General features: G+C 38.2%; 1 protein-coding gene across 2 annotated transcripts in view; it reads left to right on the top strand.

Moving 5' to 3' along the window:
- Positions 1-16,923, top strand: part of MAML3 (mastermind like transcriptional coactivator 3) — a 332,055-nt gene extending 315,132 nt beyond the window's left edge. Inside the window, exons 3-5 of one of the 2 annotated variants that reach the window (XM_063458448.1) lie at positions 5,864-6,091; positions 9,301-9,379; positions 13,416-16,923. In XM_063458448.1, coding sequence (XP_063314518.1) covers positions 5,864-6,091; positions 9,301-9,379; positions 13,416-14,401 — 1,293 coding nt within the window. In that variant the 3' untranslated portion in view covers positions 14,402-16,923. Of the gene's footprint in view, positions 1-5,863; positions 6,092-9,297; positions 9,380-13,415 lie in introns of both variants that reach the window. The other variant, XM_063458447.1, reaches the window with a different exon arrangement.
- Positions 16,924-19,757: the final 2,834 nt, after the last annotated feature.

Here is a 19,757-nt window from a genome sequence, read left to right as displayed (position 1 = left end):
TACAGAGCAGGAGATAAAAACTGATAAATTAAGTTACATCTGATTGAAAAAGAAACCATTTTGTTCTCGTGCAGGCTGTGTCAGCCAGACAAGATGTGATTAGGGCTGCATAAACAGAAGCAAAAGTGATTTAACTCCCAAATGGCAGTGAAACTTCACAGGCATGATCTATACACCAAAACTGCTTCATTAAGCTAAAGTTGTTTTGGTGACTGTAGTGTCCATTTAAATAAAACCCTTGTTTCTCTTTCTTTTCATTTAATTTGTGGCGGCTAAATCTAAGTAGACCACTTAAGCATTATGAATACATATTTGGACTATAGAACAGGCCCAGTGTCTTATAGCATGAAATATAATTCTGCACGTAGATGTGTACGATTGACACACCTTTTTTTTGTCAAATATTTCACTCCCCACAAGTTCTTAACATTTCCAGGGAATGCTTGTCATTGTTTACAGGGACATTAAAGTCTTGTGAATACCTTACTACATTTCAATGGTAGTATAATACATCAAAGGCAATATTAGACCCAATATTTGTGTTTACTCTTACTTTACAAAAATAAGGCTAACCCTTTATTTGGTATATAGTTAAATTCTTTAATAAACTTCAATTAAACCAGAAAAAGACCTTTGACTTTATGGAGCCGTGAAGACTTAGTGCTGCTGGTATGGCAGCCCATGTCAGTTGCAAAGGCTTCAATGCCACATGGTGGTGCAAATTGCATCTATCTTCTCAATCATTTGTCATTAGTCTTCCCAATAAAGGCAGCCAATCCAGGCTGTCCCCCAGTGTTAAAAGGACTGAGAGAAAGTGCAGTGTAAACTTATTTCAAGCAACTCCAGTTGATACAATCTCACACATGAGAGCTATAGCAGTGTATGGGTAACTTGATTAGTTGCACTACTGGCTAATTGAATCTGAGAAAGTTGGGAGGTCTTTTTAAACTTCTGTAATTTTATCAGAGCTGACCCTATTGCCATTGTTTAGAACATTGTCAGCATCAAATATCACCTTGATAAATTGTCCACAGCACCAAATTTTTCAAGATGCAAGTGCAGAAAAGAATATCTACTTTTGGCAATTAAGCAGGAGACATTTCCAACAAGCTCTTGTGTGATCCTTTACTGTAGAGCCATCAGCGCTATTTGGAGTGAAATGATGATACTTCCCAATTAGCTTTCTATCTCAAAATCCTTACACCAAGCATGCCAAACTTGCTGCCCACAATGGATATATTTGCGTCCCACCTGCCCTGGGGCCACATTGTGTTGTTGTTGCTATAATATATTTCCTGTCTGATTCTGGTCTTCCCTCCCACGGCCGATCGCGTGCTACCGCAGGCCAGCCACTCCCCATTCTCTCCTGCTCGCAGTGCCAGAGGAGCGTCCGGCCTGCTTGAGCAGAGAAGAGCAGGGCTGGAACTGGAGGATGTGCGGCTCATCTTAAGGTAGGGGAAGAGGGACTTGGGGGAACTTCCTGTGTAGTGTATTAAATTGGGGAGGGGGGGCAGTGTATTAATTTCCTGGAGGGGACAGTGTATTAAATTGGGGTAGGGAGTAAGGTGGGAGAGAGGGTGGCAGTATGTTTAATTGGGGGAGGGAGGGGGCAAAGTATTACATTTGGGGAGAAAGGGCAGTATAATAAATTACAGTGCTGGGAGGAGGGGCAGTGTATTCAATTAGAGTGGACGAAGGAGGGGCAGTGTATTAGATTAAGAGGCAGTGTATTAGATTTGGTGGAGGGGCAGTGTATTGGATTTGTGGGCAATGTATTGGATTTGTGGACAGTGTATTAGAATGGGGGGAGGGAGCAGTGTATTAGATTGGGTCTGCATGGAGGCGCTGAACTCTCCCCATGGAGATGTTGATTGGCCGCGCAGCCACACATGCACAGTAGCCTCCCAATGCATTCCTATCGGATTGAGTTTGACATACTTGCCTTACATAATACAAAAATAGGGTGACTTGTTAAGAGGCTAAAATGGTTCACTTGGCCCCTTTACAATTAACAATCTACATGAATATTTGCGGAGGGCAAGCAGATTTCTACGTCACAACGGGCAGTCTAAGCAACATCATTTCATTTTAGGAGTGTGAGTGAGGGTGTGGCCAGTGGCGGGAATGTTATAGGTGACTTACTAATAACCATTCATGCAACTAAAATGTAACTTAGACCAAGAACGGTGTATCTTATTTATATAGCCTGATTTCTAAACTTTTGGGAGATATACAACATAACCACTACAGGTCATTGCTGAATCTATTGGTGGTACTGGCGGAACTACCGCGGTCGCAGGGGTCGCAGCTGCGACCCAGCCTGTCACTCCAGGGGGCCCAGCCGCCCCGTCGACCCCTGCAACCGGGGTGCCTGCCACCATTTTGGTGCGGCTTGACCGTGCGGAAAAACCGCTAGGGCCGCATTGAAGGAGCCTATCAGGTGGCCCATGCTCTTGGGGCCACCCGATGGCAATGGATTTTCTGGGCGCTTAAAAGGCGCAACCGTGCCCCAGTGACGAAGTCAGAGCTGGTAAGAAGCCGCGCCACAGGAGAGGAAGGATTCAGAGTGGGAGCTCTGACTCCCATCAGCATGAGGCTGCCACTAGACCCCAGGTAAGTCACTAAAAATTGTTGATGTTTTTTTTAACAGTTTGTGTGTGTGATAGAGAATGTCTGTATCAGTATATCTGGGTGTATGTGTGTGGGGTGGGGACGTATGGGGTGGGAAGTAGATGTATGGGGGCGGGGACGTATGGGTGGGAGGTAGATGTATGAGGGGCGGGAAGTATGGGTTGGATGGTAGATGTATGGGGGGGCAGGAACATTTTTGCACCGTGGCCCTGTGGTTTTTAGTTACGCCTCTGATTGGTGGGTCTCCCATTTGTTTGTTTTAAGAAAAATGGGTTTCTCCCTGGCATCCAAGTGACGTCTTCTTCAGCCAACTTCATAATGTGGAATTTGCATGTCTGCATTACCAGTATCAATTCTGTCCATCCTGCTGCCTCGCCATAAGGTGGAAAGTGGTAGGGACAAATTAAAATATATCTAAATGAATAAATAAAACTAGAGTGGTACCAGTATTTAGTGTATTACATTGTCTGGTATGAATTATCCTGTAACATAGCACATTATATCATAGTTCTCAAATAACACACTGAATTTGAAGGTGCAATCTCTGCCGAAGCAAAAGAGGTGTATGCATTGAGTCTGCAAACAATTTGTTTATCTTCTGTTCAAACTGAGCAATCTCTGTCTGTCTGCGAGTGTCACTGACATCTACTGTTAAAACTATGTCTACACAACCTCCTGAAGCTTCTCTTTGTATTTAGTGTTGGTATAAAACCATACAGGCAATTGCCGAAGAACTTTGCACAAAATTCTATTAATATATGGATCTGTAATGTGTGTCTTGCTATACACGCACTATAAGAACAATATAAGTATGTATCCTTTATGTTTCCAAATAGCTTTCTAAATGTTTTTATGGCTGTATCTCAGTAAATGATCCCTAGCTGCATAGCAGTGTGGGCATTCTAACGACCTCTGTATCTGAATGGAAGATTGATTGTATGATGGAATTTATCACCTATAGAGTGAAAGAGTGAAAGTAGAATTCCTCTGTGGGGTGAAAGTGGTGTATCCTGTCGTAAGTGCGCAAGCATCCAACCAGAAATTTAGCTGGTCTATGGCAAGTCCAAAACTGAGAGGTTATTTTAAAAAAATAAAAAATAAAAACACAATTAAATGAGTGTTTCCATGTTTAAATGTTATCTGGTGTTTGCCCTTCAATGGCCATACTTCAGTATAAATAAATTATAATAATAAAGAAATATAATAAAGAAAAGGACCTAGTGTACCGATCACCATTAAAACACAGTTTATGGTATTTAGGCAAATGTAATGTTTTGGCTCTCAAAAGTGCCTTTCTCGAGCCTCATTGTAAGCTAAGTCTGTATAAAATGGAACATTTAGAGAAGTTCATAAAAGCATCCAGTCAGAATCATAGATTAAACTTCAAATGTGATATTTTTCCATCTCTTTCTACATTATTGTAGTTAAATTTATAACGATCAAATCTCATAATTTTTATCTATATTTTTCAAACTTACATGCATATTTGAACTTGTCTCGATAGTCTATTTAATATAATGCCATTTAGTTCAAGGTACATTTGACTCAGTACAATATAACTGGCTCACTGTACTCAAAAGCATTTTTATACGACACCAGTTTAATTCCTTGAACATAAAATCTTGAGTTGCCCAAGTATAGGCGCTCTGGCCAAATGTGGTTCATGAGAGGTTTTGCATGGTCTTAAGCCTTACTAAAATAATACACTCCTTTTACTGAATTATAAAATGATTTCAGTTTAGTAGGACTCAACTACTCAAACTGTGGCTTTGCTTATTTTATGACAGTCTGGTTCTTATATTAGTATTTCACCATTGCATAATTATTACAACGATTTTCTGATGTTAATACTCTATCATTATAATGTTATTATTGTATAATCCTGACAGCACTGCAGTTATGTTCCTAGAAAATGATGTACTCTTAATTCTATGTGTGCAGTCCAATAAAGCCATATATCTTTAAGAAGGTAACACATATTGAATAAAAAAAATAATATGGTGTTTTAAGAGTAAATGCTAATTAATTCCCATCGTTTTCATTGGTAGATAGATTATGCAGTTTTTCATTGTACAGTTGTAATGAACACACTGGTATTTGATTATCAATTCAAGTATTGGAATGCCAGATCAATTCAAAAAGGTGGTGGAGGGGATGGCCAGTGGTTTTCTACCTGCAGTAACTAGCTTATTTTGAATATATGAACAATCTCTTCACAAGTACTGCTCAATTCTAAATAAAAGTACTATTTTTTTTCAATGTTCTATGCAGCCAGAATAACCCCCCACTTTTGATGCGTTATATAGATAGTAATAAACAAAAATATAGTGTCTTTAAAAGACAGATCCTTCCCAGATCTGGAAAAGGTTCCACCAATCAAAAGCTGTCAAATTGACAATGTTTGTCCAGCAGGAGTTTATGGGATATATGGTTTAACCCCTAGCTGTATTTTCACACACCAGGTTTATTTAATAGAATCTATCATCAAATTAATAGTCACCAAAGTACATTTGCTTTAAGCCCTGATCCCAATTTTGTGAATGTGCAGAGATTTCACAAGCCATTATCTGTGCATGTAAATAACTAGGTCTCTGGCTGTATACAGGCAAGTTGGCAAGACGGCAACTAAAGAAGGGAAATGAATCTTTTGACATTAGATATTCAGGGCACTCTATTCACTATGACCTATGCAGTACATATGCCTTGTTATGGTGCTCAGACGTAGCCTTAAAAATAGTATAAACATGAATCTTATTTTCAGTATTTCATGGGATAGCTATCATATCTTCTCATTTTGTTACCAGCATTTTCATTAAAAAGTGATCAAATTGATTGGATATCTAAGAAAAAAGTATTTTGCTATTATGTACAATAACTGCAACACATGCCAACACCAATTCACCTGGCCCTAATCGTACATTCAGGGCCCGTAATGATATGACGGGTTGTAAGGTAAGTTATACGGCAGCTCTCATTCCTTGGTGTGCACAGTATCCGAAAACCTGGTACTTAAAAGCTCTATGATCTACATGAATATAGATTTTATTTGCTAGCATGTTATGCTTGGGATTTGCTTGTTATTGATTTAAGTATTCACATGGTTTACTGCTGCTTATTTATATTTACTTTGCCCAGTTCTTCAGGAGGTATATTTCTATAGCATTGCAACAGGTTGAGTGTGATGTTAAAGTAGATTCCATACTAAAAAGACATCTTTGTTTTCTCTCTACAGGAGCAGAATGCAGTTGGTATGTCAAGGCCGGCTGGCACCTTGCAGCAGTCTGTGCCAGTCACCGGAGGAAACCCTGGAGGTGCAGGCTTTATGCCCAGCCAGCCTCAAGCTGCTATGATGAATCAGATGTTAATCGAGCAGAGGGCCCAGCTACATGCCATGGAGCAGCAAAAGCAGTTTCTCAGGGAGCAGAGACAACAGCAGCAACAACAGATACTAGCTGAGCAGGTACGGATTTAAAGCCTGACTGCACCGGCACAGTAAAATACTTGCTACGAGAAAAATTAAAAGAACATAGACCTTAATTTAATATTGTTGGATATGTTTTCCAAATGATTTCATATTTTTGGATAAACTTTTTAAATTATTTAATAGCCTGAAAGATATTTTAATTTTGTAATATGTTGATTTTTTGTATTTATTTTTTTATATACATATTGATTTTTTTTCTATATATTTTTAATATTTTAATATGTCGGGGAAATTTTTTTTTTTAAAAGCTTATCCAAAAAGCTTATTCAATCATTTGGAAAAAGTATTAAACAATACTAAATTGAGGCCACAGGAAACTGTATTAGAATAAGATAGTGAAATGTAAACTAGATATAATGTTTTGTAATGCTTGTCAATTAAAGTAAATCCTATGCTGCTTATTTTCTTGCCCTTGATTTAATATTGTTGGATAAACTTTTACAATTATTTATTAACATGAAAGAATATTGTAAATTTGTAATATTATGTGTTTTGATATATTTTTTATATATATGATATATTTTGTATTTTAATATGTTGAAAACAATATTTTTAAAAGCTATTCCAAAAGTATTACATTATTTGAAAAGCTTTTTAAGCAATGTAAAGCATTCCAAATGATCCAATAATGTTAGAAAATTACAGAAAATTTATCTACAGAACTACCATTAAAGGCTATGGAATATTTTGCAGATAAATAAATAATTAGAAAAGTTTTCTAACTCTATTGCATAATTTGGACGTTTTCTAAAAGTTGGGGGGGTTCGGATCATTTGGAAAACTTATTGAATCAAAGCCTATTTTGTAAAATGATTACTTTGGAAATGTATTGTGCCTCTGTTGGCTAATTAATGTTATTTAAAGGGACATTATAGTCATCAAAACAACTTAAGTTTCATGAAGCAGTTCTGGGGTATAGATCATGCCCCTGAAGTCTCACTGCTCAATTCTCCACCATTTAGGAGTTAAATCACTTTTGTTTCTGTTTATGCAGGTGTAGCCACACCTCCACTGACTGTGACACACAGCCTGCATGAAAATGAATGGTTTCACTTTTAATCAGATGTAACTTACTTTAAATGTTTTTATTTTCTGCCCTGTAAATTGAACTTTAATTACATACAAGAGGCTCCTGCAGGGTCTAGAAAGCTATTGACAGAGCAGGAGATAAGACATTCTAAATTAAACAGTATTTTCAATACAGGAAGTGTAAACATTAGATGACTCTTTGCAGGAAGTGTTGGAAGGCTATATAAGTCACATGCAGGGAGGTGTGACAAGGGCTGCATGAACAAAATTATTTAACTCCCAAATGGCAGAGAATTGAGCAGTGAGACTGCAGCAGCATGATCTACTCACCAAAACTGCTAACTAAAGTTGTTTTGGTGACTATAGTGTCCCTTCAATTAACGCTATTAATATAGTTCTTGCACTACTTCTTGCTATCCATCCTTTATATATTGGTACTTTTTTTTTTACCGCACTTGATATACACATTATGAGTGAAAAGACTGCAATCACTTGGTTTATTTAAAAAAAAAAAACTGACTAATTCACATAGTTAGAGCACAAAAGACTGATATTTATTAGCAAGAAAAGGCACGTTTGCATTTTAAAGGGTGTTTTTTTTGTACTTTGAAGAAAGTGAAAACCGTCAACCTGCCAATCTTACAGTGGTGAAAAAAAAAATAGTTTCAAAGAGAGGCTCACTTTTATACCTCTGTTTGTACACATTGGATGTGACATTTTTTTTAACCAAGCAAAAAAAAAAAAAAAACGGAAAAGAGGCAGCAAGAAACATTTTGTGAAAATAAAGGAAAGAATAATAAATAGGTGCCTACAGAGAGTGCCATACTGGGCAATACGTACTATGCATATCCCTCATAATGTTACTTTACCCAAACTGTTGCACCAACCCTAAGCCATATTTCTACAGACGGTAAGATGTGCAGCAGTTCAGGGTCTGTCGAATGTTACTGTTCGCTATGTCTAGCTGATATTCAGACAAAAATGCGATTTGTTTGTTTTGAAGAATTGGGCTGAAAAGTTAATCCCTTATGAGTTAATCTGTGATTGCTATATTCCAACTGTACATTCAAACACAAGTTCATTATAAACAACATGCAGGTGTTGTATATTATAATGGTTAAAAGGATGAGAACTAAACTTTTATAAAGCAGCACTGCCCTCTACCTTCCACAGTCCCTAATAACATCCATCAGTTAGAGACCTTTAATCTGTCGTGCATGCTGCACTTTCAGTTGTGAAGAATGCAGTCAAAAGTCTCTATTGCAGGCACTTTATTATGTGCTTATGTTATGTTTTATAATGCTTTCATGTTTTCCATGTCGGAACACACACTTACTTTTACAGATGTCTATTTATAATGTTCACATTGTTATTCACTGGAGTGAGCATTCAAAGTGAATAAGTGAATTTCAAATTTAAAGCCACAAATAGTTGAATTGAATGAAAAATCTCAAAGTCAAGTATGCTTCCACTTTGGCAATTTTGATCTAAAATGTGAATAAAAGAGATGCCACAGTCAACCAAAACAACTTGTGATAATGAAGCTTTGGTGTATATAGATCATGTCTTGGATGTCACACTGCTCAGTTCTTGGCCGTTTAGGAGTTAAATCACTTTTGTTTCTGCCAATGCAGTCATTTTGGTTATTGTACCTTAAAGAGATTTGTGAACCCCACATTTCATGACATTGGTACTAAACAATGTGCCTGTCTTACTGACAAAGTAACAGCATGGTTTCTATCAGCTTACAGATTGGCCTCACTTATGTTATTTTTTTTCCAAGCATGTGACTCCTGTGTGTGTTTTTTCATAGAAAGCTATCAGAGATCCACTAAAGCCGTTGTAGGCAATCTTCGGCACTCTAGATAGTATGGCCTACATCTCCCATGATGCTTTGCCAGCAGTATGGCTGTAAGAGCATTATGGGAGATGTTGTCCACAATTTGTACAGTGCCTACACCTGCACCAAAGGCTACGAAGTTGTTTACAATTTCAGCATCTTATACACAGTTTCAATGAGCAGGTTAAAGGGAGACAAGGAAAGCCATGCATTATAACCTTTGAAATTAAATGAGATCATTATAGAGATTGAAATGGGTATGTTTTCTTGACATTAACTTTTTAATTGTTCTCCATTTTTCACATGTTCAAAGCAGCTGCAGCAGCCACATTTGACCAGACATCTGCAGCAACAAAGAAACCCATACAGCGTGCAGCAAGTCAGCCAGTTTCAAGGTATGTCCTGCAAACTATGCTTAGCATACAATCAGGGGATATATCTAGCCAGCCTTTACAGTAAATCTAAGTGGCAAACACATGGTGTGCCAAGGCAAAATATCACTGACCAATGAGGATTCCCTGGAGAAACATCACAAATACCTGATCTCACTTTATTTTCTTATATTTATATTAAAATGAAACATGACATTTACAATGTGGATCTCAGTCTAATTGGATTTGTTTCAAAGCAGGCTTCCGTGTAATAACATATAATTGTATGATCTTTCTTAACACCCATTGTACATCTCCAGTCCTCTCCTTATAGTATATACACTGGCTTGTCATGTAATACATGCAGACCAGAAGGAGCTACATCTGGAAAATTACATTTTCCCGTTTAACGGTCATGTTGGATGGCTCTGAAGACACAGAGCATGAAAAGGTTAAGTGCACATTACAAAATGCCGATAACAGAGCCTGTGTGTAAGTAGTGAGAATTCCTCTTAAACTTAATTGTGTTTAATTACTTCAACACTGATTCTGCTCTTAAAGACAAACTATGTACTTTCAAAGAGGCATAATTTCTTATGTTAATTTTGGTGTAAAAATTAACATCTAATACTTGTACGCACTTATTATATAGGGGTTTATTCACTAAACAGTGGGGAACCACTTATACGATTAAAATGAGCTTGAACAATTAGGCTAAAATAACCGAAAAGTCAGAAAAATACAAATGTCTTATAGGCTATACAGTAGTTTCATGATATGATCTATTTCCTTTCAAATGTATTAAAAGTAAATAAGTTTTAGCAAGTGACATCACAATCCATTTGGGACAAGGCAAAGCCAGGGCAAACATTGCAAATGAAAACAAATAGATTATTTTTTTATTTTTTTCTCCTTGTCTGTATGCTTTTTATATTCTGAAGACACTGTGTATAACTGTATTTGGATTTCTACATTTGATTAGCTTTTTCACACCCTACAAATACATATTTGTTGTGAACGAAGTGGCCTGGGAGCAGTGGTCCTGTCATTCTAACCCTTTAAACAGTTAAAACATTGCAGAACGGTAATATTTGCCTTGATGGGTTATACCCACCTACTGCAAGCCACAAGAGGCATTTCCTCTGCACTGACCAAGTAAAACACTGTCATGTGACTAGGAAAGATTTAGATTCAGTCCTCTAGAAGCATTTAATGCATGGCACCTCATACTCCTCTATGAGTAGCTGGACCATGTTTCAATGAGGATGTTGTAGGAGGCAGAGAGGTAAGAAGCACACAGGGAGTCTTGGAGCTGGAAAAGGGCAAGTAAAATATTTGATTAATTTTACTGGAAAAGTTGGTGTTTCTCAATATTGCTAGAAACGGGGACTATAGCATTAGCAGTAAATGTGTGTATTCCTAACGCTATAGTGTTCCTTCAAATGCAGGGAGCAGTAAACATAATATTTACATTATAATAAAATCCTGGTTAGTGACAGTACCTCTTTAAATAATTTGGGCCTTCTGAACAGCTTTTTCCTCTCGGCATATTTGGGCAAAGTGCTGGTGTTGAAAAAGTAATCCATGAAATCCATGGTAATGTAATAAATCAAATGCACATTAAACAAAGTTCTTTGAATCATTTCTTCCTGCTAGAGAGAGAATTTTGGCTCTGATACAGTCAGCCTGTTTAATAATCTGTGAAGATACCAGTTATTCCATTGATACATTCAGTACTCTGCTCTCTGTAATATTACGCAGCAGACAAGTAACGCTTGTCAGTAGATTAACCTAACTGCATATCATGCTATTTTGGCAAACTACAAAACATGAACCACAAATTGGTGCTCCTTACCCCAATACTGCCTGAGGGGTTCCATGGACGGGATAATTACAACAGGTCATTGTTCAGTGTATCTAGCTGCAACATTGTTGGCACTATATAAATAAATTATAATAATAGTAATCATGCCAAGAGAGGTCCTGCGGTGTGCTTCATGCTATTCACAGCCCACGGGACAAAGCCTTCCGTCAATGCATAGCTATGTTTGATATATTCTTCATGCTTTTCATTTGATACTAATTAAAGACCAGCTGACATATTTATATGGTTGGAAATGCCCAGATTATAGAAACATTACTTTTAAAGGAGCACTAAAATTTGAATTTCATGTATGTATATCTAACATAAGAGTTTTTCTATTTAGATTTATGGGCCCCACCTGAATGCCAAATAAAAAGTTTAACTGACCTTTAGTCTTTCTCCGGGCTACTCTCAAGGCAAATGCTGCTTCTCCCTTGCTGAGATCATTAACAGCGATGATCTCAGTCAATCCATTGCTGCCTTATAGGGAACATTGAGGTGGCAATTTCCAGACTGCACCATTCACCATCTTCTTGTAGAAATACATTATACAAATGTATCTATAGGGTTTGTTGTTGAAGATGCCAAAGTCGGCCCTGCGAAGATTGCATGGCCGTGCAAGGAAGGGCAACCAGTAGTTGCCGGAGTGACAGCCACTAGAGGTGTCCCTAGGAAACAATGTAAACATTTTATTTTCTCATAAAAGGCAGCGTTTGCATTGTAGGGACAGCAGAGATAGTCGCTTTGCACCAGAACCACTACATTAAGCTGTATTGGTTCTGGTGATAGTGTCCCTTTAAGCAAATAAATATATACCATTATACCAAATATATGCCATTAAAGCAAAGTCATTTGCTATTTAATGTAATTATATATATTTTTTTATCTATATCTTGAGCAAGGCACGTGACTAACACATTGTTAGACTTCCTGTATGTGCTTCCTGTTTTGATGATGATAAATCTGCCTTTCAAAGAAAAGGCAGTTGTTACATTGTCCCTAGGGACACCTCCTAGTGGTCACTCCTCAGATGGCCACTGAAGGGGCTTCCTGGCTCAGTGCTGCACAGTAAGCAGCCCTGCCGTTCAGCGTCCCAACGCTCTGCATGGGGACGCTGAATTTTCTTCATAGAGATTCATTTATTCAATGCATCTCTATGAGGAGGTGCTGATTGGTCAAAACTGCTTCAAAGCATTGGATTGGATAAAAATTGTCAATTTTGATGATGTCATCAAAGGGGCGGGGCCAGCGCCGGCTGACCCGTGTAGAGCTTAAAATAAGGTGAGTTTTAACCCATTCTGAGAGGGGGGCTAAGTGGGGGGGAGGGGAAGGGCAAGCCACCTAAATGGTGGGTTTTCACTATAGGGCCAGGAATACATGTTTGTGTTCCTGACCCTATAGTGATCCTTTAACCCCTTAAGGACACATGACATGTCATGATTCCCTTTTATTCCAGACGTTTGGTCCTTAAGGGGTTAATATATATTTTAATAGATACATGAGCAACACATGAAGAAAAAAAAAACCCTGTAACATGTAATTACCAGTGTTTTTATTCACTGGTATAATTTCCAGAGACGTTACATTTGCACCATAACAATTGTTACAAAATAGGGCAGGTGAGTAGTTATTAATTTTTTATGCCTGTGGAACATGTTTATCAAATTAAATGTAATTTTCTGACAATTTAAATAAAATCCAGAGGCTTTCTCTCTACCCCTTGTGTCTTTCATTAGGATTGGCTGTCTGCCTTTGCGGTCTTAATCCTTCTGTCCATCATTCTTAAAAATATGTCCTTCATTTTTCCTTTTTTATTATGTTTTAAAAGAACTGTGTGTGGCGTTTATGTGGTTTGTGTAAATGTGTTTCACACAGCTTCAGACAAATGACATTCATATCTTGTAGACTTGTTTGTAAAACAATTTGTGGTAAAAAGACACGTAAAATACTACTTTTCAAGGGTATGTATTAGCATTACAGTAACTCAAGGATAAAAATCCTAAAATACCTTGCAGGGTGTTAGTGTGGTGGCTTATAATTCCGTCAGATAATTTATTTTATAATCGGCTGCTCTTACAGGTTTTGTTTTCCTAAGTTTCATTGTATTTATTCATTGACCATTTCAATGTTTTCTGTATGATTAGATATAAAACAATTATAAGTGTTGATTTTTAACTTGGTTTTCTGTGCTTTTAGGATCACCACAGGATATAGCAGCAGCCAGAAACCAAGCAGCACTTCAGAACATGCGGACATCTCGAATGATGGCTCAAAATGCAGGCATGATCTCTATGGGTCCTTCCCAAAACCCAGGCACGATGCCTACTGCTCCCCTGCAACCAGAAATGGGAATGGCTCCTTACAGTAACACATCGGTCAGCCAGCCTGGAATGTACAGTATGAACACAGGTGTAAACCAAATGATGCAGCAGCACCCAAACCAAAACAGCATTAACATGGCCCATGGCACTGTACAGGGTTCACGGCAGCCTTCATCCAGTCAGGGCTTGGCAATGGTTGGGGGGTTTAGTCAGAACATGCTGGTAAACTCTGTTATGTCTCAACAGCATCAGCAAATGAAGGGACCTGTAGGTCAAGCCCTAACTAGGCCCCAGGCACCAAGACTTCAAAACATGATGACTTCTTTACCCCAGGGATCGCAAAACTGGACTCAGCGTGGCTTGCAAGGAATGTCTGTCAGAACTAGCAGAGATATGGGGGGTTTCAACAATGGAGCGGTTTATCCAATGCAGACTGGGCAACCTAGGATGTCCAAGCAGCATTTTCAACAAGGGCTCAGTCAGAGTGTTGTAGACAGTAGTGGAACAGTACGAAGCCTGAATCCAGCCATGAGCAGACAAATGATGCAATCTATGCCTGGACAACAAGGAACCAATCAGTCCAGGCAATTAATTCCTGCTATGAACACTGGCATCTCCAATATGACAAGTTTTAATCAAGCACCCACACATCAAATGCCAGGTGGTAACTTTCCTCAAAGCAACCAGGGTCAAGCTTATGACAGGAATCCTGGTCAGGACATGTCATACGGTTATACAGATGCCTCCGCTGCTTCTTTTCCTGGGATAGCAGATGGTGCAGACCTTGTGGACTCTATCATGAGCAGAGGACCAGGAGATGAATGGATGCAGGAACTTGATGAATTATTTGGTAATCCTTAGTGATCAGACTTGGACAATATAACATAAAAATGATACTGTGTTCAATGTTGAAGGATGGCACTCCCGTCCTTGTTTGTTCTGTATAGCTGAGCTGAACTGCAGGCGGTTACAGGAAATCAAGATGGTCATCAGTGCATTTCTGTCAAGTTGACAGCAATGCAGCATGCAGTGGGAGAACGGCTACACATAGAGACGTGTTCCTATCTGTAGCCAGTAGCAGATGTTGGTAGATGTTAACTGTAGGAGTGGTATGACGGTCTCAGAGCTGCTCCCTGCTGGATGTCCACTGGGATGATACCACTAAGCTCCTCAACGGAGACTCAAACAGGAAAAAAACAGGGCTCTCCAAAAAAAATGTGCCCAACTACCTGAAAGACTGAAGTAGGCCAAATGTAAGTTAGCAGGCATTCTACCATTTTTGCATAAAATAATTTTGCAAACAGCTGCCTACACATTTGTCTAATAGAATTGGTCAATAAGTGTTATGCTTAATATCTGGGATAGGGAGATGGCTAGAACCAGTGCAACATTGTCTGCAACCAACACATTACATAAAGTGGGTTTCAGGTTATGTCTGCACAGAAGTTGTCATGATATCTTGTAAAAGTGTCAAGTGTGAAGAGCAGCTAACAGACCACGATAAATTGATCTTCAGAAATCATGGCCAGTTGTCTGCCCTCAGCCTGGATTCCCGTACCAATGGAGTAAGACAACAGTACATGTAGACAACATAACAAACGATATAACGCAGCACAGATTGATAACTTTAAGTACCAAGAGCCAAAAAAAAAAAAATCAAGAAATACATGACACTTTACCTTCTTTGGTGTTATATAGTTACAGGTATGCGTTAAACCTGCTCTTCTAGTTCACAGATAAGTATTGCTTAAACACAGCTGGTTTCTGTGCGGTTCCCTAGTGATTACGATAACTTTGCAGATAGCCACTGAAATCTAATTCAGCACCCTAACACTTTGTTTTATATTTTATTTTATGGTAAATTCTCAAGATTGTAGATTTAAATGGAGTATCTATTAAAATACAAAATAAAATTGAGAGATTTTAAAAAAACAAAACACAAAAACGGGTAATTTACGTAGAATGTAATTGTCCATTGCTGTCAATCACTGTATTCAAACAATGTTACAATATGATGTCACAGTGTTTCTTTCCTCTGTTTCTACCAGGGCAACTAAAATCCAGTGCCAAAATGCAGTAATAGTAACAAATTACATCATTCAAGTCTGTGTTTGTACATTTGTATCACCAAAAATGAGCAAAATTGTGAATGCAAATGTTATTTTGTTTTCTTTGTATTGTATAATTAGACCTTTGCAATGCATTGCCATAATGGCTTTCAAATATATATTTGAAAACACACACACAAATATAAAAAAAAGCAAACAGGCAGGTTTAAAGAAAGCTTAATATATTTATTTGTCAGTTAACAATATACTGTGCACTAGACTATTTACACTCTGCATTGTTTTATTTACTTGTGGCTTATCCACAAAACACAAGAGGGCCGGAGGCAACAATCCCTTTGAAGTTCTGGTTACCATTGGTATAGCATGATGTTTTGCTACAGACAGAATTTACTGATTGGAAGTCTACTTATGTAACAGGGTTCAGTATAACCCATTGGTGGCCATAAGGGACTTTCGAGACATTCATACATACATGACATACTGAGACTTTCTAAGCATAGTTACCTTTTTGTTCCCCTCACAGACAAAAACACTTAATGGGACTGTTAGAGTGCAATACTAAAGGACAATAGACCCCTTGCCGCTCTGAACTTTGATAGACCACACATTCACTAATTCTACACTGGTTGTAAAATGATAATGGCAGGTGTAGTTCATCAGTGGCTTAGTACCTACAGAACACCTACAGGCTACTGATTTTCAAGTATTTTTGAGCGATAATGAAAAATTGGATCCAAATAACTTTTTGTTGCTGTTTATCAGCAGTTGGAGATTACAGGTTACCTTGACCAGTGGCCCAGTTACTGGACTCAAGCATTATGTGCATTTTTATGTTCACAAGTCAATACAAGGTATAGATGTTTTGCTGCCTACAGCCATGTCACTTCCTTTCTCGATAAATCCCAGAAGAACTGGAAGCAATGAATGGATGTCTCAAATGGAAAGCCTTGAAAATAATTTACTACAAAGCAGAGCAAAACTCAGAGAGCACAGCCAGGTTTGAAATGGTTATTTAAATGTTGCTGTAAGTCTGTTTTTCCTTGACTATGCCACTTGACAATGCTATACGATCTGTCATTATTTGGGAAGTACAGCCACAAAGAGAAGATTAGCCTCCTTGTATTCTATGTATAGCTTGCTCCAAATACTCCACTTTGGGACCAATATTTAGACAAATGACAATTGTTTCCTATTTGTTAGTTTTCTTTGCTTTTTTTTTTTTATGATTTTTTTTTTTTTTTACTATGGTGCTGATGTAAATGTTTGAAATTGGTTATTTGTAAATATCTTTTTACAAAAATGCAGATATCACTGGGTGTACGGTCTGTAAAAAAAATAAAATATATATATATATATATATATATAAAAATAAAATTAAATATATATATATAAAAAATATATATGTATATACCGTGACATATATACATATATATGTATATATATACTGTTGGTCTAAAATAGAGTATTTTAATTTCCTTCTCTAACTCATCATCAATGCAGTAGTTTTGCACTTTAGACAGCATCTAATTTGAAATTTGTACTGTATAACTCATAACTTGCTCCATTTGATTTTTTTATTGGGTTCTTTCTGATATTGTAGATTATTGGGCTGTAGAAAAAAAGTGATATTGGCATACCATTTTGATGAAACAAAAAAGCAAATAAAATGTTATCTGAATATTATTGTGAAGACTCTGAATTGATTATATTACCCTGCCCTCCCTGAGATGCCATACTGCTATTTTAAACCACTTCGCAAGATCTCCAGACATGCAGGCTTAGTATAATAATTAATTGCTCAATGATTAAGGGCCCCTCTTAAAATGTTTTTTTGCCTTTCAGATGGTAAGTAAGGGTGTGACTATTATGTCTTAGTTACCCCAAAAGCCTAAAAATGTAATAGCAATAAATGAATACTAGTTTTCTGAAGTATTCATAAAAGGGTAGTAAGGCAAATATTATTCAGAAATGACACATGCCTTTCCTTCATGGGCACAGGTGCTACCTTGGTCTCTCGTGGCTTTTTCAATAAGTTGATCCAACAGGCATTCAGAACATATCTAGATGGCCTTCAGAGCACTTTTGGCAAATATATAGAGATGATAACTAAAGCCAGAATTTAGATTTACTTTTGTGTAAGACACAAGCTTTTTAAACAAAATTCTTAGTTATTCCTAATAGAGCGCCTCATAATTTGGCTTGTTCTATGAAGGTATTTTATCTTATTGGAAATTGCCATGATAAAATAGAAGGGGAATCCAAAGTGTTCTGTACTGAATATAAAAATGTACGAGTAATTGTTTTGGAGAGTCAAATAATATAAATACATTTGTGAATGAATGAATAATATAGTCTGGTTAAAGGGACACTCCAAACATCAAATGCAATTTGTAAGTATTAATATTTGTAAGAATTTGTCAACGAGACAACCACTAAAGACACTTCTTCGTGAATCCTATCAATAATTGACATCCTCCTTGTTTGGCCTGTTAATGCATCTCATAGAGAAACATTAAATTGCAATGGGCCATACATGCCCAATAGGCCTTAATAAGAACCTGACAATCTGACCTTTCATTACCCAGATGGACAATCTCATTGCGGAAGCAAAAGTAAGTAAGTTTGCTAGCCTTTTTGTTATTGTTTTCAAAAGGTGTGTGAGGAATGTAATGTATGCTAAGTAAGGGACACTCAAACATTGAAAATAAATATATTAATTTTTAAAGGGACACGATAGGCCCCCAGACCACTTCAGCTCCTTTCTGGTCCCTTAAACCTGCAGTGATCATTTTTGCAGTTTTTAAAGGACCACTCTAGTGCCAGAAAAACATACTTGTTTTCCTGGCACTAGAGTGCCCTGAGGGTCCCCCTCCCGCCCGGCTCTGGAAAGGGAAAAAGGGGTAAAACTTACCTTTTTCCAGCGCTGGGCGGGGAGCTCTCCGCCTCCTCTCCGCCCCGTCGGCTGAATGCGCACGCGCAGCAAGAGCTGCGCGCTAATTCAGCCGGTTGCATAGGAAAGCATTTACAATGCTTTCCTATGGACGCTTGCATGCTCTCACTGTGATTTTCACAGTGAGAATCACGCAAGCGCCTCTAGCGGCTGTCAATGAGACAGCCACTAGAGGATTAGGGGGAAGGCTTAACCAATTTATAAACATAGCAGTTTCTCTGAAACTGCTATGTTTATTAAAAAAAAATGGGTTAACCCTAGCTGGACCTGGCACCCAGACCACTTCATTAACCCCTTAAGGACCAAACTTCTGGAATAAAAGGGAATCATGACGTGTCACACACGTCATGTGTCCTTAAGGGGTTAAGCTGAAGTGGTCTAGGTGCCTAGAGTGGTCCTTTAATTAAAGGGACACTATAGTCACCAAAACAACTACAGCTTATTGAATTTGTTCTAGTGAGTAGAATCATTACCTTCAGGCTTTTTGCTGTAAACACTGTCTTTACATTACAGCCTAGTGATAACTTCACTGGCCACTCCTCAGATGGCTTTTATAGATCCTTCCTGGATCATGGCTGCCTAAAATGCACCCAAACATTCAGTATCTCCTTCCTCTGCATGCAGACACTGAACTTTCCTCAGAGATCCATTGATTCAATTCATCTCTATGAGGAGATGCTGATTGGTCAGGGCTGTGTTTGAATCATGCTGGCTCTGCCCCTGATCTGCCTATTTGTCAGTCTCAGCCAATCCTATGGGGAAGCATTGTGATTGGATCAGGCTACCACTTCTGATGATGTCAACAGACTGATTGTGTTTTTGTTGTTGAGGCAAACAGCATGCAGAGTTACAGCTTCTGGCTTGAATACAGTACGATTGTGCTATATTTATGGAGGCATGAGGGGCCCAGGGGGTATAGATGGTGGTTTTAACATTATAGGGTCAGGAATACATGTTTGTGTTCCTGACCCTATAGTGATCCTTTAACTGCAATAATTACCTGCCGGGCTTAACTCTACCTCTAGTGGCTGTCTAGACCATGGGTCGTCAACCTGGTCCCTACCGCCCACTAGTGGGCGTTTTAGGATTTCAGGTGGGCGGTAGGGATTTCCAGGTTTTGACAACCTGACGACCGGGCGGACGGGCGGGTGGGTGCGAGCCGGCGGTACCCCTGCGACTGGGTACCGCCGTGACAAAT

The sequence above is a fragment of the Pelobates fuscus genome, chromosome 6, assembly GCF_036172605.1.
Source record: "Pelobates fuscus isolate aPelFus1 chromosome 6, aPelFus1.pri, whole genome shotgun sequence".
In the NCBI taxonomy this organism is placed as follows: domain Eukaryota; kingdom Metazoa; phylum Chordata; class Amphibia; order Anura; family Pelobatidae; genus Pelobates; species Pelobates fuscus.
This window is presented reverse-complemented; position numbering and strand designations above follow the sequence as displayed.